Here is a 25,935-nt window from a genome sequence, read left to right on the forward strand (position 1 = left end):
GAACACAGCGTAAAATGAAGTTATTACGATCCATGGGATATAAAGTACATGAAATGTGGGAATGTGAAATTCGTCAAGTGTTAAAATCCAATCCAGCATTGGCATCTTCTTTAAGCACACATCCTTATACTAATAAGACACCATTAAATCCAAGAGACAGCTTCTATGGTGGCCGTGTTAATGTCATTAAATTGTACCACGTCGCAAATGAAAATGAAGGCGAAGAAATAAAATTCTTGGATATCGTCTCCCTGTATCCTTATGTGAATAAATGTGGACGGTATCCAATAGGGCATCCACGAATATATCTACAGGGAGATCCAGAAATGCCCGACATTCAAACTGTCAACGGATTGGTCAAGTTGAAGATCTTGCCTAGCAGAAATGTGTTTCATCCAGTGCTGCCATTTCGTTCAAATAAGAAGTTGTTGTTTCCACTTTGTGCTGCCTGTGCCACAGCATTAAATCAAGATTCTGAATGTACACATTCGGACAGTGAACGAAGCCTAACAGGAACATGGGTGTCCTATGAAATTCAAAAAGCCATTGAACTTGGGTATCAAGTCATTGAAATTTACGAAATTTGGGATTACGACATCACCGTATATGATCCAGAAACCAAGACTGGCGGATTATTCAGCGAATACATTAACACATTTTTGAAATCTAAGCTGGAAGCTTCTGGATGGCCTGCCAATTGCGTCACCGAAGAAGAAAAGTAGCAGTATATTCAAGTGGTACAACAACGGGAAGGCATAACTTTAGATGCAGCAAATATAATGACAAATTCAGCACGTCGTAGTCTTGCAAAACTCTGTTTGAATGCCTTCTGGGGACGACTCGCTATAAGAGACAATTTCAGCCAAACGACCATCATTAACGACCCCAAAGAACTGTATCAGAAATTAACTGCTCCAGACATAAAAGTCAACCAAATTTTACCTGTTAACGATTCGATGTTATACCTTTATTGGCAGTATGAAGATGATGTTCCAGTACAAAATCACAATGCTAATGTTGTCCTTGGAGCATTTACAACGTGTCAAGCTCGTCTGGAACTCTACAAATATTTAGAACTGCTGCAAGAAAGAGTACTATATTTCGATACAGATTCCGTAATATTCACGCAGCGACCATCAGAGCCCACAATAGAACCAGAAGTATTTCTTGGTTCAATGTCAAATGAACTTGAATCAATTGGACCAAAAGCATACATTAAAAAATTCGTGTCTGGTGGCCCAAAACAGTACGCCTTGGAAATCTACAACCCCGACACGAAATCAACCAGTTATGTATGCAAAATTCGTGGATTCACACTCAATTATACTGCAAGTCAAAAGCTAAATTTTAACAGTCTGGAGCAAATGATCATAAATCAATCGAATGAAAAAATCTCCATTAGCACGCCGCACAAAATTTACAGAACCCACGATCATCATCTTGTCACAAAACCTGAAGAAAAGAAGTACAGTTTCAACTATAAAAAACGCCGATTAATACCAGACACATACGAGACATTGCCCTATGGGTATAAAAAAGCCAGAACAGAATAACAGCCATATTTTTCCCTAATCCCACCAACATCACCTCCCAAAGACGGGGCAAAGAATCAACGCAACACGGGACATGCTTCAACGATGCACGAGCGGAAACAAAACTCAGATGACATCACCTTGCAGAAACCAGTGGAGAAAAAAAAGGAATTCAAGTACGTCACATTTGCGTTTCTTTTCTCACCTCACTCTCTCTTGATCAGTTAGTTCGATGTTAATAATCTGTTTTTCTTCTTTCACAGGAAACAAAATAAATATTACAATGTATATTCATATGTTTTATTTTCTCTTTACAGAATTTGTACCCGTCACGGACACGTCTTCCTTTGAAGAAAAAAAATTCTGTATTCATTTTCACATGCTAAAAATAAATGTACAAAAACATGATTCTGTGTTTTATTTCCTGTACAGCGATTTCAATTTCTTTTTTTCTGAATCAGTTTACCGGTAAAATAAATCAATGTTTTGCGGAAAAAAAAAATCAAACTAAATTTTTGTTTCAGAAAATTTTTTGTGTACGAAAAAAAACTGATTCAGAAAATTTTTGTGTACGAAAAAAAATGTTTTCAGAAAAATTTTTTGTGTACGAAAACAAAATTCTGTTTCAGAAATTTTTTTGTGTGTACAAAACAAAAACTGTTTCAGAAAAATTTTTATGTACAAACAAAATTCTGTTTCAGAAAAAATTTTTGTGTGCAAAACAAAAATCAGTTTTCGTCACGAAACTGCTCCGACTAAATGAATCGATTCATTCTGATAGTGTTGGCAACACTGGAAAAATTTCGGTAAGTATCGCTCAGACCCTGAGTTACAGCGAACACAACTAGATTCGAACCAACAACCTTACATGTCTGATTCATCTCTAAATACAGCCAACTAAACAATAAGATTATGTGTATACGTCAATGCTTTGCACTGAGTCAACAAGGTTTTCTTCAAGGTCAAAGTCGTACACGAAATAAAAAGATGACAACACAGATCTGCTATCTTTCTATATGAAACATAAACCTAGTATAAACTGTTCGCAATGAAATGTGTAATGTAACATAATCCGCTCGTCTTCTTTTCATACGCGAAACTGTTCGCACTGAAACTAACAAAAAAAATCGAACTCGGGACCATTACATAGTAATCAACAAACTGAACTTCTCAATGGAGTACGGTGACTCAGCTCTTATTTCTGATGTGAGGTCTCTGCTTCAATCCGCAAGCAAGTAAGTTTATGATGTTTTCTCATTTCTCATCATCGTTTCAAGGGGACATTAAATTCAACATTTCCAAGAATCGAACTCGGGACGATTCCAAGGTATCCATGTTCACCCCTGAACCGGAACAAAATAGATCACAAAGTGCTTATCAAATTTAAGGGAATATTTAAATACGCCTCCATATAACGTAATAAGGCTCCAAAGGGAACGACAACTCCCAAAATAAATCATTGTACTCTATTATACAACGAAAATGTCTCGTGAAAGATAATAGGATAAGTTAAAAAACGTCCAAATTTTAATATTTTTATACTCATCAAAGAGTACGAGGTGCGATACTCCCCTCCCTCCCTCCCCCAACTCCTGATGTAAATCAATGTGATCTTATGTGTCCTGAGTGATCCCTGCCCCTGAGTAAACATAAGCAAAAATATTTCAATAGGTAATGCAATCCCGGGGCAAAACATCTCTAATTCATTCGCTATGGTCCATGTGTGGGGGTCCCAAAAGTGAAATAGGGTCTGCCCGACGTCAAACAAACACATTAGCTCAAACCAAATACCTCTACTTCATTCGCATTCCAAAATTTAAGGGGTGGGCCAAAGTACCCCTCCCAAATTTTTAAAGGAGTGCACAAATATACCCATATCTTATGAAAGGTAATGGACCCCTATACATGACCATATAACTATATAGGATAATAACACCTCATCAAAGGGGATAAAATCGACCAAAAACCAAACACGTGGTACTACGTATTGCTTACGTTTATATTTTGGCAATTTTGTACCCCTAAAAGGGAACAAGGTGGACCACCCAAATTTATCATAATACATATTAGGGTCCTATACTATAATACCCAATGTTTAAATTGGTCAATTTCCAAAATTTAAGGGGTGGGCCAAGGTACCCATCCCAAATTTTTCAAGGGGTGCATTAATATACCCATGTCTTATGAAAGGAAATGGACCCCTGTATACGCCCATATAACCATATAGGGTAATAACACCTCATCCAAGGGGATAAATTAGGTCAAAAAACCCCGAAATTTGACTTTTTGGCAATTTTTTACCCATGAAAGGGAACGACATTGACCCCCAATACTGATAGAGGTACATACTGTGGTCCTAGGCTACCATACCAAATTTTTAGATTTGGCAATTTCCAAAATTTAAGGGGTGGGCCAAGGTACCCCTCCCAAATTTTTCAAGGGATGCATTAATATACCCATGTCTTATGAAAGGGAATGGACCCCTGTATACGCCCTTATAACCATATAGGGTAATAACACCTCATCCAAGAGGATAAATTAGGTCAAAAACCCCCGAAATTTGACTTTTTGGCAATTTTTTACCCATGAAAGGGAACGACATAGACACCCAATACGGATAGAGGTACATACTATGGTCCTAGGCTACCATACCAAATTTTTAAATTTGGCAATTTCCAAAATTTAAGGGGTCCTATGTACCCCTGCCAAAATTTAGGGGGTGGGCCAAGGTACCCCTGCCAAAATTTAGAGGGGGTGGTCCTAGGTACCCCTAGGTCATTGACCCCGGCCAGGGACCATGGGTCCTGGGGCAGGGACCCAGGGGCCAAAAAGTTAGGCCAAGTCATGCGATTACTACTACCGAAATAGTAGAGAAGATAAAAGTGGTAGTGATTCGAAGCAACAGAAGAATAATAGTAATAATTTTAGAGGAAATAGAAATTTTCGGAATGGAGGACGAAATTTTTACAAGAATAATGGAAATAGGAATTGGAATCGGAATGGCAATAATAATAGTTATAATAGGAATAGAGGTTCTAGCGGATACAATAATGGAAGAGGATTTAGAAATAATTGGCGTAATAACAGAGGTGGAAGGAAGACAGGTTTTTGGCAACAAAGAGGGAATAGTTGTTGTGCGAATGGTGTTAATGGTCCATCATGGTGCCAAAATCATAGCCAAGTAAATAGTCCCGTACAGTATGTTCCAGTGGTACCGAACCAGATAAATGGTACAACTTATTATCAGGCTACACGTTCAAATAATTTAAACTAAGTCAAACTGTAAATGACAGAGGCACATTTACAGGTGGTAAATTAAAAGTTAGAGAAATAGTAGCCTCTACGTTAACTGATAATAATATGCTCTATGTTCCGATAGAAGTAGATGGTAGAAGTCATAAGGCGTTGATTGATACAGGATCGCAGATATCTATTGTAAATGAAAAGCTAGTCCCACCTAGTGCGAAGGTAATCCCTAGATCTACACGTATTCGTGGAATAACACAGAATGTGTTAGTAGTAAATAAGATCGCTGTGATTAGATTTAAAATGGCCGGACAGACATTTCATTTGGAATTTCGCGTAGTGAAGGATTTTCCGTATCAAGTTTTGATCGGGAATGATTTTCTACAGAGTCAGAATTGCCAAATAAATTACGGTCAGAATAAATTGACATTGCAGAGATTTGGAAAGCCAAGATTAAGGAAAAGGGAAGAACAGGAATCTGTGACTGTGTCTGATAATGCAGCTTTAGGAATAAAACATTGTATTAGACCAAAATGGGTATTAGGTCATAAGGTACGGTTGTTACCTAGGACTAAGACAACTGTGGAAGTGAATTTGGTTAGTTCTTGGAATAACAGGGAATACTTGTTAGAACCGGACAGGAAGATAGAAGCCCAATACAATGTGTTGATTCCGCGTGCACTTTTATCGGCTGAAAATAACAAGATCGAAATTATTAATCCATCTAATAGAGCAATTTTATTAAGACCAAATGTAACGCTAGGAAAAGCTGAAGAATGTGTGGATGAAGAACAATTGAAGAACGAAGGATTATCAACCGAAGATATAGATAGTATTTTAAGATCTCGTAGAAATTTTGATAAATCTCGATTGAAATTTGGGAATGAAACAAAACCGGAAATTAGGAATAGAATTGAGAGTTTGTGCTATGATTTTGCGGATGTTTTTGCATGGCAGGACGACGAATTAGGCCAAGTAAAGCATTTTGAGCACCACATTGAGTTAGAAACGAAAGTACCATTTAGACGACACCAATATCCAATTCCCATAGCGTTAAGAGATAAAGTTAAGGAACAAATTAACATTTTGTTAAGGCAAGGAATAATTGAAGAAAGTTCAAGCGCTTACAACTCTCCGATGTTGTTTATACAAAAACCGTCAGGGGGTATTCGTGCAGTTTTGGACTGTCGGTTTTTGAATAAATGCGTCAAACTGCATAGCATTGCGCTGCCTCCGATTCATCAAATTTTAACGTGTATGGGAGGACATAAATATTTTAGTATTTTGGATGTAAAATCAGCTTACCATCAGGTGCCTATTTCTGAGGAGTCACGGGAGTATACCTCATTCAATATACCAGGCGTAGGAGCTTATCAGTATCGTGTTCTTCCGATGGGATACTTACAATCGCCCGCCATATATACAAAAATAATGGCGATGACCCTGGCAAATGTAAATCCAGAGTCAGTTTCCTATTATATGGATGATGTATTTTTATATACGAATAATCAGGAGAAAATGGTAGACGTACTACAATCAGTTTTCAAAAGATTGAGACATTACGGACTCAAATTATCTGTAGAAAAATGTCAGTTCATAGAAAGGAAAATTTTGGCTCTCGGACACATTGTCAGTGACGCAGGATACGAGGTTAGCCCGAAGATAATTCAGGCGATAAAAGCATGTAAGGCCCCGAATAATGTAAAGCAGTTACAATCTTTTCTTGGTTTAACAAATTACGTTAGAAAATTCTGTAAGGACTATGCCAGAATCACATCAGCGTTTTAACCAATTTTGAAAAAGGGTCATAAGTTCGAATGGAATGAATCACACCAGCAGGCGTTCGATCAATTAAAATCAGCACTACTGAATGCACCATTACTAGCTCCATTTAGGGAAGATTTGGACACGAGAGTGTACACAGACGCATCGACTAGTTCGATTGGTGGAGTTTTAATGCAAAAACAGGCTAATGGTGAATGGACACCAGTAGCGTATTACAGTCGTGTGTTACGTCCACAAGAGAAGACCAGACACATAGTGGAATTAGAAATATTGGCAGTGATAAGTTCTTTAAGAGCATTTAATTATTACTTGTTCAATAAAGAATTTGAGCTGTACACCGATTGTAAGGCATTAAAGTATTTGCAAACGTCACCTAAATTAGCTCCGAAATTGGTGAGATGGAGTTTAGACTTAGCCCAGTATAAGTATACACCGGTGCATTGTCCTGGAGAAAAGAATCCTAGTGATATTTTGTCCAGGAACACAGACATTGAACCAACAGTAGACGATGTTGAGTTAGAAACGTTGAAAGTAAATTCCGAAGATCTCCAAGTTAATTTGACTTTCGATAAGGACATTGATGTTGGCGAGTTACAAAGAAAAGATTCCTTTTTCGGACCGATTATGCATGCAATTGAACACCCAGAGGATGCTGACGTAAAGGCCGAAAAGCAAGCCCGATGGTATACGGTAAAGGACGATAGGCTTTATAGAACACAAAGAATGGCAGGTGGTACAAAGTTATTATTATGTATTCCTTATGCGTTAAGAGAACAGGTATTCAAGAACCTACATTGTTCGGTATATGGTGGCGGACATTTTTCGTACACGAAATGCTATAGACGTGCATTAAAATTAATATATTTTCCGAACATGAAGAAATTCTTTATGGAGAAGATAGGAGAATGCATAAGTTGCCAGATACAGAAAAGAAAGAGAGCAGGTTTGCCCGCATGTTTTGGTAACCGTTACAATACAAAAGGGGTAATTGTGGACAAGATAAACAATAATTCATACAAAGTACAGTATGAAACTAAAAATGGTGAAAAGAAGAGTGACACTATAGACTTAAGACGATTAAAATTATTTGTAGAGAGTAAAAATGGTGAAAGGTATGGTGAGACAGATAAAACATCAGATGGTGATGAATAAATTTTGATTTGGTGAGAAAAAAAAAGTTTTAATATAGGGTCTAATGTAACTATGGTACAAATTGGGTCTACCGATGAAGTGTCAGAAAGTGGGCACTTTCTCAACCAAACCCTAATCCCGAGATTGGAGGAAATGCTAATCTCCATCAGGAAATTTCCCGAATCGGTAGACACTTTTTGAATTATAGTTACTAGAATTGTGAATAAATAATAAATGTATGGAATGTAAAATTAAAATTATTAATTAAAATCAGTCGACACCTAGAAAAATAAAATAAGATATAAAATACATAGGATTGAATAAATTGTTGACAGTAGGCTAAAACACAAATAAATAAATAAATGAATAGTAACAGGAAATTAATATTAGGTTTTACTAATTCCAGAATTTTATTCGAGACTGAAAAGGAAACATTAGAATATGGAAACAACAATGTGGGTGATCTATATAAAGTTGATAGTTATGGTTCATTTTGGAAAATCAGATGATCATCATCAAGTAACTATGAAGGATGTAGGGATAGCCCTAACGCAAGATTCGTTGGCTGTTCATGCGTCAAATATGGTCTATACAACTATTCGATTACATGTTAATTTTCACGAAGCTGTGCCGATGCACAAAGTGTGTAGTGAATCATATGATATTCTAAAAGAGTACGCAGAAAGGGAAAGACAATTTAGAATTAATATAATAAATTCAATACCATGTCAGTTTGTATTCATAAATGGTAGTTCTAAATGTATGGAGTCAACAAGAACTAAACGTTCAATTTGGTCTATGCTATTAGGATTTGGGTCTATAGGGTTGTCAACCTATAACCTGATACACACACAACAGTTGTCGACCTCAATTCAAAAATTGTCTGAACACGAAAATGTATTGGCTGAGGAAATTCACAAATTAAAAGTGTCGCATAACGAAGAAATTTCAATAATGCATGGTGTGGTAGTTAAGGTACATCATGTTCTTCAGAATGTAAGGAGTAAACTGCAAGAGATGTATTGCTACTTGCAGCAAGCTCAAAGGCTTGCAGCAAGCAGCAAATTTTGACTAATCTATTTTCTCATTTAGCTAGAGAAAGAGTAAATAAAATATTCAACGACATACTTAGCAACCAATTATCCTATCATATTTTGTCGAATTTAGATGTGAATAAATTTATAAATAGTCATGATATTTTGAAGTATTCAATTTATCGTTCTGATATAGGAATGTTCTATCGAGTATCGTCGATTTATTTAATGAAATATGACTATAATGAAAACAACATCGACTTATTGCTAAAAACGCCTATTGTTTATGAAAATACTGTATCAAAAATGTTTAATGTAATTTCAATGGGTTATTTAACTAACAATTTTCGAACGTACTATAAGTTACCGGATGTGGTATACTTAGCTAATGGAATATATCACACACTAGATCGATCGAAATGTGAATTCAAGAGTTTCTTGTATTTTTGCGAGCAGATATCACTAGATGATGCAGCTAAATGCTTGAACAATATTGTGTTCAATGGATCGTTAAGTGGTTGCGAACAACAAACCGAGAAATACCTAGGCAAGGTAGTGTATAAATATACTCATGCTGGAGTATTATACTCATCATTGGTAGAAGGATATGTGACTAAGTTAGGTAAACATCACGAAGTTACATCGACGAAGGTAAATTTTGGGAACAATTGCTCGTAATTCATTGAATACGATTCATTTGATAACCTAATTTTTGGAGAATTGGCGATTCCAACAAGAAAAGTAATAAGGGTAAATAATAAGCATCTAAGTTTGATAGGGAATTGGACGCTAAAGCAATTAAATTTTAGTATACCCCATGAGGAACTCAACAATCTAGCTGGAAATTTATTAAAACTGAAAGTGGATACCACTGTACCACTACTAATAATTAGAACGAATTACATAATGTATGTAATAGCAGCAATCATATTTGTATTAATTATTTCAGTCATTGCATTAATAACGTTGTACTGCAGACTGTATAGATCGATAAGAAAATATAAAGTAGAAAATAGTGAACCATAATAATCATAATAACAATAATAATAACATTATTTAGGATCATATTGTATAAAAATTGTTTGTATTCCGTGAACTAGAGCGAGAAAAGTCTAGAACAGGTTGTAAACCAGTTCGTAAACATTGAAATTAAGTATTGGTAATTTTGAAAAAAAAAATTGAATGTAAACAAACATGTAAATGTGTCAAAGTGTATTCAAATTATGCATTCCATACTCACCAAAAAGCCATCACCAATAGTAAACACCATCACCACATGAAGGTATAAGGTTAAGTAAACAAAGTCTATAGTCTATGATAGTCCATAACAGTCATACTACCCAAACCGGATAGGTTGTATTGTAATACGGTATACCAAACGATGTCCCATTTCCGTATAAAGTGTGAACGAAATGAAGAAAATTGTGAAATAAGGATAGAAATAGATGAGAATAGATAACCTAGATGAATCTAGGATAGTGACATCAATCAAGGATAGATAAAGTCTAAAACATTCAAACATTCAAGAAGGGATAAGGAAAATAAATGTAGAAAGTAATAATATTAGTAATAACAACACTAGAAAATAGTTAATAATAGATAAAAATAGACGAATTAGTAATGGGTTACTATTATAGTAATAGTAGATAGTATATATGTATAATTACTACAAGTGTTTTTATAAAATAGCGAATAATAAATTTTATATTGTATGTAAATGGTGAATTAAAAGGTTAAAAGATGCAAATAAGCGTAGATAAAGCTAGAAATAATTCACAAATAGTGTTAAAGAATGTTTAGTGTATGTAGTAATAACGTATTTATTCATTATTTTTTAAAGTCCGAAAATTTTTGTAAGTTTTAGAAAAGAAAAGAAAAGAAAATAATGTATTTTATTATAATTAGTAATAATCAATCAATATTGATTGAAAAGAATCATTAGAATTATTAATTTTATTGTAGAACGTAATTTGTAAACGATATGAGTAAAGGCTCACATATTATTCTGTATGGATTTGCGTCAAACAGCTTTGAATACTCTGAGCAGCAAGAGGTAAGAATGAGAACTGAGACCCGTGCGAGAGAGTAGCTCCGCGAGAGGCTACGCTAGTCTCCACTCCAGGTCTCGAGCACATGGTAAATACGAAAGTTTACGAGTGAACTCGAGCGGACACGAACAGGAGTCGCTCTATCCAGCCTCGCTGAAGTTCCGTAAACAGGAAAATTTATCCAAGTCCGAGCGTAAATTCATATAATATGTTTTTAGAAATTCAAGAAAAATTAGTATTTAATAAAATGAATAATATTTAACCACGTAAATGATTAAAATAAAGTTTAAACTACATAAATACGTATGAAATAAGTAATAAAAGCTTAAATATAGAGAGATATAGCGAGTATAATTTAATGCTATATTTATGAGAGAAAAAGAGTGAAAACACGAGTTTTTAGGTGTGAAACATAGTCTCCAAGTTATGGTTAGACGAACATCACACATAGCTAAAGTGTTAACGGTCATGCACAATGATTACTAGGAAAGTAACAAGGGTGCTCGACACAGAAAGAACAAAATAAGACTGCTTCAAAAAAATGCGACTTTTAGAACGCAAAAGAGTGTAGGCAGACACAAGTTAGGAGTTTTAATTATTTAATTAACTATAATAAATGTAATTTTCTACGAATTTTAAGTAGGCCTATCCCGACTTTATCTATTTCTCGTCTATTTCAGATAATATCCAAAAGCGAAGGAAATGGACATCAATACAATATTATTATTAATATCAGCGTTAGTTTTAGGAAGTGTATTAGTTGTAATAGTAATTATCACATGTTATATTTTGTTAAGATTAAATAGGATAGAGAGAAAATACGAAAATAGTATAAGAAATGGTAAAAATAATGTAAGATCAAACATAGATGTAGAAGCAAATGGTAGAGATGAGTCTGAGACTTACGCAGTTTCCCAAGTATCACCAATTTATGCCACTATTTTTAATAAGAGCAAATCTACACTAAAAACTATCCCACAAAGCACTGATATCACTATTTTTAAGAATTTGCCAGATGGTAGTATAGCGGATTGTAGTAAGAGCACTGAAACTGAACGGGAAAACACACACTTGCACCACATCACTACAGAAGATGAGAAATACACTAATACATCAATGGGACACTATAAATTCACGAAAACCGACGTTTTCAACGAAAATTCCGACAAACACGGAAAAACTGAGTGCCCGAAAAACAAAAAGTGATTGTTTTTATCCGTGTGACATCGTTGTATTATAAATTACAGTGTTTTAAAACTAATAACGTAATAATTGCTACGGAATATTAACACTCGATGTTATCCAGTCAACAGTGACGCGCGAACAGAAAGGCAGGAAATGATGTCAGGTTAACCTTGACAAACTTGATTGAAAACTGTTGATCTTGCAGTTACTATGCTGGAAGTATCTACAGGATATCCAACGCCCTGCGGCAGGATTATATTTCCGTTCATGCTAAAATGTTAGTGAATAAAATTTTGATGAAAATAAAACAATTATATTTTCAAGTTTTTACAGTGCAAATGTGAATATATTAACTAACTATGTTCTGAAAACTATGTTACAAGTTCTTTGTTTTAGATTTCCATTGACATAGAGGTGGAAATAAATGAAGTTGATCCAGTACTGATACGGCCAATAAATTCATTGGTTGGCACGTATGGACAGACAGAGTAGTGGAAGTTTTTGGTAACTTGACACTCTAAAAGCGTTGTCGTTAAGAGAAGATAATTCAAGAGTACTTGCAAACTAACATATATGTAATTATGCACAATCATTCTGGACTAAATGTGATGAGCAAGTATTTCAGCGAAAACTCACTAAATGTCGTGAGGATATACTTTGCTACATTACACTTGAAGTTTTTGTATTTTATAATGATAGGATTAAGAGAAAGATTAAAAATTTAAATATATACATTTTGAATAATTTTAGGTGAAGGAATATTGATTACAATTTATATAATTATTCTGCATAATAATACATATTTTATTTTATTTCAAGTATATATTTATATTTCAATATTGATTCAGTTTATATATGATGTACAGGGTGTTTATGGAAAATCGCCCTCTTACGAGGTCTAATTTGGTTTGCGGAGCAACCAAGTTTTTAAGGGGGGCCATGTAGCAGGACTCGATTTTCGAGGAAAGTAATTTGTATATTTTGATTCTATTTTGTGTTTATGTCACAAAATCATTTATTGAGGTTATGGGAATTAAATGTTGTATATGCGAGTAAATGCAAGCTGCACAAAGTTGCTAATGTTTGTGTCAGCAGTTTATTGTAAACACATGTGTACAAGAATGTCATCGTTGAGAGTCTGGCAATGTAGGAAGGAAATGTTGACAATGTGTCTATCCTCACATTAGCCAGATTCTAGAAATTGTATAAAGTGAATCTGTAAGATTTCACGAATTTCATGAGATTACGGATGTACGGAGAATTGCTTAGAATCGGGAAATCAGAACGTGTCGAGGATTGCAATTTTGAGTTTTGACACATGGAAAGAATTTGTCTCTCCATGTGAAAACGGTGTTGCACGTGCTGCAGCAGACGACAAGCAGACGACGGAGGTTGGACAAGGCGAAACAAAACTGGAGGACAAGAAGGTTTTGGGACAGTTCTCAGAGATTCGACAGTTCGTAGAGATTCGACAGATCTTGGACATTCGATAGAGAGTACTTCGAGAGTCGATAGGAAGTCTATTGTAGAGTCAATGATCAAGTTACAGTGATCATTCTTTGGTTCGAGTTTGGAGAACCAAGTTCTATTCGAGAATCAGCCAGATGACAGGAGGAGAAAATACTTCATATTCCAAATCATTCTAACAACGTAGGACATCACGCAGAGAGTAGCATTTGAGAGGAGCCATACCTCAATGCTCATTTTCGTCTTCCATCAGCAAGGAGATTCAGCGTAAAGGAGCCGAGTTCAACGCCGGAACAACGAGGGAAATACACCAGTTCATCCAGGTATGTGTAGCACCGATTCAGTATTCAAAAGCTCAATACTTGACCGTTTCTGTACTCATCTGGCAAAATGAATCTTAATATCCGTCATTACTAACGTTCTGAAATCTTACAGTACACTCTCAAGCATAACGAAATACAGTGTTTTTATTTTAATGAAGTGGACGTATCTTTATTTAAATTATCCCCAAATGAGAAACCTCTCGCAAGTTAATATCAGCGTTTGTCCCACTCATTCTAGATGGTGAGTGGAAGGCGCCTAGTTGCACTCAACTTTGCATCCCCAATTAGGCACTGAGTGGCTAGGTTGTCAATATATATATATATATATATATATCTTTTTGCCTTATCGCCCCCCCCCCCTCTCTCTGTATCCCCCACAAAAAATGGTAAATTTACACTTTTTAGTTTTAAAACCCATTTAAAAAGATTGTAGAATTAATTAAATAACAAGTAACTATCAGCAACTAACAAAAAATGAAATATTTGAAAATATTACTAAAAATATATGAGCGCTCAAATCTGTCACCGACAGGATTTATAATTACTCTCAGCATCGGATTCCAACTCTTTTTACTTTTATAGTTCTATATCTTTGTTACCCTTTCGTAGTATGTTACATCTTAGTCAAATCACGGAAATACTGATGACAGCGCCTCAAATCGCCCAAACAGAGAGTAAAAACAGGTTACATTGTTCTTCGTAAGACTTTCAGCCCCTTGCACTGTTGTCTGCGGAGTGGAGAGGCCTAGGAGGGAAAACAGTGCAGCTACTACATCCAATATCGCAAATGTCGTAATGACGTTGCTTAGTAATTAGACATATTCCAATATAATCACATAGCTTAGAAAAAATAATATAAATTAGGACATTTCAGCGATTCGAAAGGTTTTTTGTACCGAATGTACGTAAATACGGGACATTTTGGCGTCCCGAGAGAATTTTTCGGGACACCGGGAATGGTAGTGAAAAAACGGGACAATCCCGTTTTTACGGGACGGTTGGTCACCCTAGACTACACTAATGTAGTTCTCAAGATATAAGGACTTCAAAAAATTTTTTGCCTGAAATATATTGGAACTTTTGATCCAAGAACATCTCTAGCTACCTACGCCAATCAAAATTTGATAGTGAATCTGAGAAAAATCAATTTGAAGAATTACTATAAACAGTTAAAATAGGACATAGAAAACCCAATTATACTTACTGTTTGATTTCCACATGGGAAGAATTGTTTGGTATTCTACCATAAATATCACAGCACAAATTATAACGGATGATAATGTAGCACGTGGAATGTAGAAGAAATATGGCGTCAGGAAGGTCAAAGCCAATATTATCATTATACCTGTTTAGAAAATAAAGCAAAACTATTGATAAAACATTTTCCACAGGAACCAATTTCATTTTATCGTCATAAGAGAGAAATCAAATTATGTTTGGTATCATACAAGCAAATATTGCTGATGTTACTCAAAGTAACGTTGTAGACACTTTGTTTCAAAAACAACTCAATAGTGACATCTTTAATTCAGTTAAGAGTAGATTAGATGAATTCTCGCCTAGCACTTCGGAGGTCTCATCTTCGAATCCTGCGTTTAGTCACCTTGACTGATTTTTCCAGGATTTCTCTCAATCCTCACCCAAAATACGTCCCTTTCATGTTCCTAATTGATTGAGTATTACGGATCTTGGCAATTGATTCAGTTATATTTGGCCTATGCAATAATAAATCTTATCAACCTCTGCAAATCTCTCACTCTGGTCACGTATACCAAGACCTCACTGACAAATACGCCTCACCAGACAATTTCAATTTTCAAATTTTCACCGATCAAAATGAACCTACTACATATTTGACAAATTAAAAACTCATCGTAGCTACGATAACATGATGAAATGAAAGTAACTTACCTGTATACAATCCTCCCATTTGAGTTCGAACTCCACTGGCATTGTTCACAGCGCTTCGTGAAAATGACCCCGTAACAGGCATAGATCGAACAAAGGACCCTGCGAGATTACATAGTCCCAATGTAATCATCTCCTGTGTTGCATCCAACATCGCTCCTGAAGCTGCAAAAAGGATTGGTTGATACTAAAACTTTCCAGTAGCAGTATATATAAATCACAACTGTCCTGAAAATGTATGAAATTGGGTGTTTGTCCCCATGATGAAATTCTCCGTACAGCACTGATAACCATATACTAGGTTAATAAATTCGTTGATTACATCATTAAAATACTATACATATGCCACTACATTTGTAACGTTCCTCTTTGAGCGTTACATTTTCTCAAAGAGAATATTTGCGGAAATGTTAATTAGCTCTCAGTTAATGTTATTTCTTTCTATATTTTCTCAATTCTCGACTCTCATGAAGGATTCAAGATGGTCGACAATTGGACCAGTGTGTGTAGCTATAGTATGCTACTTTTCTTTGTATGTCTATGTTTTGCGTTGAGCGGCTTTTGAGAATAGCTCTGACTGGTTGAAATAATTTCGAATTTCGTGTTTCGTTTAAACCGAGAGATTAATTATAAACGTAAGTATATAAACGTTTACATATATAATTTTTATTCCCCCTTAGTTATATCTGTATTATTATTAAAGCTGTCGTTTCCATACTATGCTTTGATGCGCAGTATGGAATGACCAATCAGGAGCGAGCAGGCCGTGGAGCGTGCCCCCCTCTTCGACTTAGTTCTTTGTACTGTAACGAACATGGCGGAGGTGTAGAGGGAAGAACAAATGTCCATGTTTTGGACATAAAGTTCCTTGCGAATTATGCAGTAAACGAGTGTGTGTTTATTATCAGTGCCCATCTTAAGTATTACTGTGGTTAAACATTGTGTTGGAGGAATGAATATATCGTGAATTATAAAGGACTCGTCTAAAACTTGCTCGGCGTGTGTGTGTCTGACGTATTACTGGGATCGGTGCAATACTCGTAAATCACTGCTGTGATGAGATCTGAAGTCTAATAGCCTCTCTTTATTGTCTCCAAACCACATTCGATTACGTATGGCTTCGTCCTCTTGAAGTAGGGATTCCTCGTCTTCTGACACAACGATTCATTGTCATCAGACCTTCTTAGTAAGGGACTCCATCCCATGTCACCGGTTATTGGTCATACCTGTTCCTGTGGAATTTAAACGTTCCTGGACTGCCAATGGACAAACGGTTCTCATCCAATTTTGTTGAAGTTTCTTGAGTGATCCGTCGCCTATTCACTTACCAACAGTGTTGTGGCAACTTTACAGCGAACTTCTGTCTACCTGAGCAGTGGTGGAAAGGTGCTTACTTGGTATCAACTAAGGAGACGTTACCCTTTGGTCAATCTGTGCCGAATGGTGGTTGTGATTGCTGTATGGTGAGATGTTGGAGAAGTCGTCAGGACTTGTCGCCGCCCTGAGACATTGTTGCACAACGTTTCTGCAGTGTTCCTACTAGTGAAGTGAAAGTAAGGTTTGGTAAGCTCTGGTAGCTGTTTCCCAGGTAATTATGTCTACTATTCTTTATTCCGTCTAGTGAAGAAACTGATGTCGTCCAGGAAGTTGTGAAAGAAATCTGTCCACCGTTTATAATCTGTCCAAATCGTTTCTAATCACAATATTTAATGTCATATTAATATTTTCGCGTGTTCCTTCTACTGATACCATCGTTTATAAACAAACAATAATATACATTCAATAATTCTTGGGTTTCAGTGCTTTCATATATTATTTGCGTCAGTTCACAATGTCTATAATATTGTCTGAAGTGAGTTCTGTCCGTAACATGTCCGAGTAAACGAAAGTGAGTCTCTATCCAGTAAGTCGAATCATACGCCGGCGGGGTAGTCTGATATCAACACCGTTCCTTTCTTGCTCTGAATAAAGTCATTCCCCAGAGATGTTTAGATGTATAACGTATCATTCGATACCATCTAGCTCATGTTCGCCCAGTAGTGGGCATTCCGTATTGTCTATTTCTCAGGTACTTTATTTGACAAAGTGAAGTGAGCCTAGCGATGGCTAGTTTATGTCTGTCTAGTAACGGGTATTCCGTATTGTCTATTAATATCTATATATATATATTCCACAATCTAAGTATTAAGTCGCCACACCACAAAATTTGTATTAGATCCTCGAGTTGTTTTCATATCATGTATAGCTATAATGCTGCTCACTAGATCAGTGAGGCACGTCGAGACGGTGGGTGTACGATACCGCTCGTACTTTAATGCGAAAGTGTCAGAAGTTGAGTTAAATTTCACTGGCTGGTCTTGTATTCCCCATAATGTGCTACAGAATGTATTGTTATTACCGCCGCTGTTAATTGTAAATTATGTTGAGGGAAATGCCTTCTTAACAGTTGGATGCGGACAAAGTGGAGAAGTTATGTACGAAAAGGGGGGGAAGGTCAATCGACACAGCCGTAGGTCTACTCTTCTCTGTAGTGAGATGTTTACGAGCAGTAATGTAATTGGTAAATTTCCCTTTGGTGAAGTAGCCCATCGAGGTTTTGGTGCTATTGTCTAGTAAAATGTAAACAACTCTTTTACTGTTTTACAGCACTGTTTAACTGCTGCTGTTACTTACCTTTGAGTTGTGTTGGCGTTAAAGGTTTGAGGAATTTTAACGGAATACAAAGATTTTTTTTCTGAATCTAGCTGTCCATGACCTTAATTGTTAATGGGAGTTTAGTATTATACGTTATACCAAGGAAAGTAAATAAACAGAGTTGCAAGATATATGGTGTTGTCCTAAATGATTTTTTTTTTCATCTCTTTTCCTCAGCATCGACGATGCCAATAGTGTACAAGAATCTGGAGTAAGTAGCGTTGTGTTTACTGGCCTATGAACTATAGCGTAAGAAGGAATAACGGCGACCCAACTTTTTTTTTTCTTTCTTCCTTTCCTTCTTTCATTTCCCAAATGTCAGCTACGGATACAATTCAAGGTAATGAAAGTGTTGCTTTTCAAGCTGGCTACCCAGCCATAGAATTGAACTAGCGTAATTGGCACCTTTTCAAGTTGGCAACGCTAGCCAGGATTTTAAGGGAAAATAGTTCTTTTCACATTTCACACACTTTCTTCAGTAATTTATCTTGAAATGTCAGATCGAATTACTACTTAAGGCTGTGTCCAACACTTCGAATGCGTTTTCAAAATTCGTCGAGGGGGCGCGGTGGCTCAGTGGTAGAGCGTTCACCTCTGGTGCTTGGGGTCCCGGGTTCGATCCCAGCCTCAGCCAAGTGAACTTTGTGGTGGACAAACACCGTGCTCGTGGGTTTTCTCGGGGTTCTCCCGTTTCCTCCCACTTTCTTCATTCCACCATTTCACTCATCTCTCATAATCACCGTCTCCTTTAGCATAACCGTGGGACGTAAAACTCAAAGATTTCATTTCATGTTTTCAAAATTCGTCGAAATGTTTGTTAGTATCAATATTGCATGTTCAATTTTACTTTTTCTTACTAGGGTAATATTAGAGAACGCTAATTAAAAATTAATTTCTTCCATTTTAAAAGCCGTTTAATATATGGCAGTACATTTTGAACAACGCAGAACAGCAGATAGGAGGCTAACCAGGTAGGTTTCATTCTCCCCCCCCCCCGCTAGGTCACTTGCGCGAACTTCGAGTTGTCCCCGCAGATAAAGAAACCGATGGAATGCAGATTGACAGCAGATAAGAGCAAAATCTGTTTTCTCTCTCTTCATAGACCTTGGGGAACTTTTGGTACAATTTGTTCCATATGCGTTTTTCATGGTACGTTGCGTTATTTCTCTTCTATTTGAGCTTTTTCGTCCGTGTTTTTTTTTTTTTTTCAAGTCCAGAGGCATTCTAGAAGACATTACGTATGGTTTCAGACTTTCCTGCGTCGAGACATAGGAGGTGATGACGTCATAAGTCTAAAATTTGTATTTTCGTGTAATACTTTTTTTTGGGGGGGGGGTTATGTAAAGTATTTTTGGCGGGCTTATTTTTGCACGTAGAAGATTGAAATTTTGCACACACATGCAGTCCACCGAGTAGTATTTACCAGATTTTTTTTTCAGATTTCTGCGTTAAAACAGGAGGGGATCCAGAGGGTCAAAAAGTTGAAAAAAGGGATATTTTTACCCCAAAATCCCGTTTTTCCTCATTTTCCCGCCTTAGATATGGAGACAAGTGAATGGTACCGCCTGAAAGGCAGTTCTATTCTGAAGAGAATGATGTGCGACACATGGCCCTAGGGTAATTAGGGAAGTGTCAGGGAATTTTTATCAAAATATACTTCTGTATAGGGGAATATTGGACATTTTCGGTGTTATTTTTGCGGGCTTATTTTTGCATCTAGAAGATTGAAATTGTGCACAAACATTCAGTCCACCGAGTAGTATTTACCAGATTTTTTAAAGATTTCTGCGTTAAAGCAGGGGGTACAAAGGGGCTAAACGTTGAAAAAGGGAAATTCCCTCTGTATACGGGAATATGGGACATTGTCGGTATTTTTTTTTTTTTTGGCGGGCTTACTTTTGAACCTAGAAAATTGGAATTGTGCATAAACATTCAGCCCACCGAGTAGTATTTACCAGATTTTTTTCAGATCTCTGCGTTAAAACAGGGGGATCAAGGGGGGCTAAAAGTTGAAAAAAGAATATTTAGACCCAAAAATCCCGTTTTTCCTCATTTTCCCGCCTTAGATACATGATGGAGACACTCGAGTCATACCGCCTGAAAGGCAGTTCTATTCTGAAGAGAATGATGGGCGAAACATGACCCTAGGGTAATTAGGGATGTCTCAGGAAATTTTTTACCTGAGATCATGGTGTTTTACGGTAATTTGGGGCATCGTGGGAATTCCTGATAAAATTTCTCCCGCCCTTGGTATTCAAGATAGAAACTTGAAATTTGGCACACGCGTTCAGTATAACAAGTACTATTTATCAGATTTTTATTAGATGGCTACGTTCACACAGGGCCGCTCCAGAGGGGCCCAAAGTGCGAGAATAAAAAATTCCTCCGAAAATTTCCCTTTGACATCATTTTTCTCGCTCCTGGTATATGGTATGAGCATGCAAGTGGTTTCATTTGAAAGCCAGCTCCATTTTGAAGAGAATGAGGTATGAACCATGATCCTAGGATAAATAGTGACGATGCAGTAGCTGCTTGACTGAAAGTCTAAAAAATAGCCCAAAAACCCAAGATCTCTTAAGGGTTAAAGACTTCATTGATTCTACGTAAACATCTCCGCGAATAGCTACCTGTAGAGGCATATTGGAGCTAACGACGTTTGAACGTTTTAGAAAATCTGTCTTTGTTGCTTTCAAGTGAGGGAAATGTTCATCTTATAAAAGTAGTTTCGACCTGTATAGTGTAGAGTACACTAGCTTATTTGTCGCATCAACTGAGAAATGTTTGCATAGAGATCGAAGAGGATTTATCCTGTTGTGATGTATAGCGAACTGCAAAATAGTTAATATATGTGTAAGAAGGACGACCGAGACTGCTTTTCGATATATCGTTTCGTTTATGCTATATGAAAATCAATATTGAAACCGGAAATAGTAGTAAATTTCTACCAGTTCCGGTTTTCAATAGAGAGGGTATATTTTCTTCTTTTGGTGTGATACCTGTTAACAGACAGACGGGCATAGCCGTTCTATTAGACTTCCGGTACTTATGCATAGAATAGTTTGGGAGTTTAATAAACCCAGGTAGAAGAAATAGTATTCATCAAATCTATTTTCGTACGGATTAAGAATATGGGAATTTCAAGGATTCTTTTACATAAATTATTATCCCCTAAAGAATAACGATTACCGTGGTGGCTCAGTGATAGAGTACTCGCCTCTGATGTGTGTGTGCTCTCCGGTTCGATCCCAGATCGCACCAAGTGGGTTTTGTGGTTGATGAACATTATGTTCGTGAGTTTTCTCGAGGTTTTCTCATTTCCTCCCACTTTCTTCATTCCACCATTTCATCCATCCTCATCATCACCGTCTCCTTTAGCCTAGTCGGCATAACCGTGAGACGTAAAACACAAAGATTTCATTTCATTTCTAATTAATAACCTAATGCATTCTACAGGGGTTCTGTTCTTGGCTAATGCCCCAATAATAGCGTACAGATTGACGAGACGCTTGCAGGTTGATATACCATAAAATCGAGTATTCATGCCAAAAAAATATTGCACCAATATCTGCCAGGTAGTCCAAGCAAGAATCTATCTATTTCGTTCAAATAGTGTTCCCCATGAGACGAGACGAGACGAGAAATAAGGTTTTCTCGTCTCGTCTCTTAAATTTAATAGATCTCGTCTCGTCCCAATTATCAAAGATTTCTTTCGCTCTTGTCTCGAAATGTTATTGTTCTGTTTTTGGTAATTTACGTTTTAAAAAAATATGCCCTAATTTTTCCTTAATTTCATCACAACCATTCCGCGTCACGATTGGTCCACGAATAATGTGATATAACAACATTTAAACCATACTTATGATTGGACTAAATTGTGTAACGACTTGCATATTTTAAAAGTAGAAAAATACTCTTCATTGCTTTCGTATTTTACCAATTTGTAAGTTTTTACATATAAATCATGCAACACTAAAACAGAGTTTGAGATCAAAACTTGGGTGAATTAGTGCTGTCCACGAGACTCGAGAAATTTCTCGTCTCGAAAACGAGACGATAATTGTTGTGTTTCTTGCGCCGTCTCGAACTTAAAAAGATACTTCTCGTGTGGTTTTCGAGATTATAATCAAGACGAGAAATTTCTGGTCTCGTGGACAACACTACTTTCAGAATAGGATGAACTAGTGGACTTGCGCGGGGGTGCGTCTGTAGCAGTGGCGGCTAATGTTAGTGTTGCAGCGTTGCGCAACGACCAAAGTATTTCAAGAAAACAAAATTATCAATAGTAGTAAAGAACAGAAAAAATACTTTTTAATACTTGCATATATACACTTTAAATAACATATTTTTTACTTCTGTAACTGTTCGTTTCGTTAATCCGTTTTAAAAACCGAAAAATAATCCGTCACAGAGTCTCTAATTTATATTGTGTTGCAGCGAGCATGCAACGACTAGATTCCTTCAGCGCGGGAATTGGAGCAAATGTTAAGTCTCCTTCCCCCTATCTCAGAAGTTAAAGGGATTGGTCGCTGCAGTGCTTCTGCAACACAGCACGGTTTCCAGTGAACGAGAAGGTTTTTCATTCTAAATAAGATTTCTGAATTTTCTTTCACTAGCAATTAACAAATAGAATTTGTTTTTATGTTTTCATATTTTTAAATTACGGGACCATACTGAAGCAAATCAATATAATGACAATTAAAAAAAAGTGATTGCAGAATTACAAAATAAGAAAGAAAATATCTAGTAGAGGAGAAAACAAATGAAAGTAGACCCGAATTTACAAGTCAATTCTTAGCTTATATTGATAATGAAGGCTTCTTCTACAGTAATTTGTGAATCAAATATTAATAAGTCAGTATGTAGAATCGCTCCCCTCCTCTGTGGATAGTATTTTAGTATAAACATATTTCCTTTATAAAATAAGTATATTTTATACTCTTGATAATTTCCACATAAAACTGTATGATGGGGAACGCCACATTGAATTTGGGACTAGTTAGCAATGCTCAGGAAGGTAGCCACGAGGGTTCTCCACCGGGATCGGACCTCCCGAAAATTTCGAAACTTGACTAACATTTGTAGAACTTTCTTAACGAACTATACTTGTTTAACAGAGAAACGATTGATGTAGGTTAAATAGTTTATTTTACGCCTCATCATGTACTCTTCTTTTCTTATAAAAAATAATCGTTCTATCATTTTTTCTAAAAATATAGATGACAGTAAGTAAGAATTACTTATCGTCTTTTCGGGTGCAGTATAAGACAGGTTCCATATTATGTAGACGTATTGGACCTCCCTCAAATACTTTGACCATAAGAATACCAGAGTTCAACCAGCATGTATTAGACAGATTTGCTCCAATCAAAGAGAGAAGAATGAACTTACTAATTAATTAAGGTGATTAATCGGATAAAATATTCTGCATTTTTTATTTTTTAAAAACAGAATTTTATTTAATTGAACATGTCACATAGCATTTGCATCTAAAGTTATGCTGATTAGTCAATGAGTCAACTTTATATCTTCTGTCTCTTATCGTTCGTACTGCAACACCCGAAACCACAATCTACCGGCCGCCATTGGTCTGTAGGGAGCAGGTGCGTTAGCAACGGTGGGTATGCGCATAAACTAGAAGTTTATCCAATCATTATGTGAATAGAAATAAAAAAAAAATACACACGTTTCGAATTGCTAAAATTTAAATACATCACGAATATCGACCAATATCCAGTTTTTGTCTCTCTTACGCTATAGTGAAATATTTTCCAGTATGCACTGCCACACACACACACACACGCATATATATATATATATATATATATATATATATATATATATATATATATATATATATATATATATAATTCTGTAAATCAGGTTTTCAGACAAAATCAATTGAAAAATATTTCACTTGCTTATCCTTGGAATACCAATATCGGATCCAAATGATCTAAACCCTCAGTAATATTGTAATATTTATTTATTTATTTTGTATAGGTCTATTACTGTTATACACACTCATGATATGCCATGATTTGTTCTTTCATTTTCCCAGATTTCTTTTAAAGTTACATTCCTTATTTTTGAAAGCAAAATATTGGTGATAATGCTTTTTGTTTTGCGCTTCCTCTGACGGGTCTCCTTTTTCCAGCGCTCAAGAATCAAGATTTATTATCAAAAATGGTTGAAATAGAAAAATAGGAAAAATGCTCCCTGTTTGACAAGAAGGCTTGTTATAAAATACAAGTAAAAAGATGTGTAGGTAGATAAGATTGTCTCATTTCTGACAGCAGCCAGTCTTGCCTCCCGCAACCCTTTCTTCTTCGAACCATATGATCAGCATGTCAACCAACATAACTTCGAAGATATGCATTCTCCGCATTTTTAGATGAGCGATCTTATCTCACTTCGTAACTTGTTTCCCCACCCTACCAACTTTTTTGAAGATCACTGAGGAACAATGGTGTGAATGGATCAGGTATCTGCACGCATATTTTCGAAATACACTGAACTCTAGCCAGAAGGCATTGTGAGCGGGGTTACGCTTGGCAACAATGTAGGAAAAATGAATGACGTTTATATCGCGATCACGAGTCATGACCTACATATACCACAAAGTAAACGGCAGCGGGTGTCGGTCCTGCTAGCCGAGTGGGTAAGCGCAATATACTAGTAAAGAAAATCGTTGTTGGCGTGGGTTCAAGTCCTGCTTTAGGAACTTTTTTTACTACTTTAAAATTTTTTTTATAATACTTCTTTCGTTAAAATAAGATTAAAATAATATTGAAAAAGTGATTTAACGATTATTTTTTAAAATTTTCATTAAACTTCTTTCCTTAAAATAAGTTTGCCCTTGTACTTATACAGATCCATAGTAAAAGAAGTAGTAGTAATAATAATAATAATAATAATAATAATAATAATAATAATAATAATAATAATAATAATAATAGTAATAATAATAATAATAATAATAATAGTAGGAACTGGTTAGAATGCAATTGAGCATTCGTTTCCGTGCGATGTTGCCAAACCTAATGCCTTCTGGCTAGGGCTGAGTGTATTTCGAAAATATGCTATCTGCACCTCCACGAACAGGAAAAGAAAGCCTGCTTACAACGCTGTCATATTTACTTGTAAAAAGCAATAATTATAAACTATAAGACCTAGTTTAAAAACAAAAAAAGTGAACATGTAGTATTGGGGTATATTAACATCTGGAGAGAATTTGAACTACATAAGACAAATAGTTTTCATAATATTTTGGAAAGAAGTTCACCATGTTATTATATAGGGATCGATTATAACAGCTCAAAACGTTAGACACGGCCTTAAGTGCGTCGCAGACACGTGAAGTGCACACTTCAGCTGCTACGTACCGTACATGCACGAGATAAGAGAGGAAAGAATTAACTATTAATTAAAAAATCAAATATCCTGATTCTGTGTTGTTCTGCTACTACTACTAGAAAATTTTGACATCATACAGTTATATTGGAACTTATATACAGGGTGTAACAAAAAAGTGCCGGAAAATTTCAGGGGTGGATTCCTTATGGGTAGACAAGCAAAAAAGTTC

General features: G+C 36.1%; 1 protein-coding gene across 2 annotated transcripts in view; it reads right to left on the reverse strand.

Annotated features, from left to right (window-relative positions):
- LOC145664959 (sodium-independent sulfate anion transporter-like) overlaps positions 1–25,935 on the reverse strand; it is a 398,697-nt gene that overhangs the window by 29,927 nt on the left and 342,835 nt on the right. For both annotated transcript variants that reach the window (XM_081732100.1, XM_081732101.1), the window contains exons 7-8: positions 15,663–15,824; positions 14,956–15,096 (exon numbers count right to left, since the gene is read on the reverse strand). In XM_081732100.1, coding sequence (XP_081588226.1) covers positions 14,956–15,096; positions 15,663–15,824 — 303 coding nt within the window. The remainder of the gene's footprint in view (positions 1–14,955; positions 15,097–15,662; positions 15,825–25,935) is intronic.

The sequence above is a fragment of the Thermobia domestica genome, chromosome 11, assembly GCF_964235325.1.
Source record: "Thermobia domestica chromosome 11, izTheDome1.hap1.1, whole genome shotgun sequence".
NCBI classification, from domain to species: domain Eukaryota; kingdom Metazoa; phylum Arthropoda; class Insecta; order Zygentoma; family Lepismatidae; genus Thermobia; species Thermobia domestica.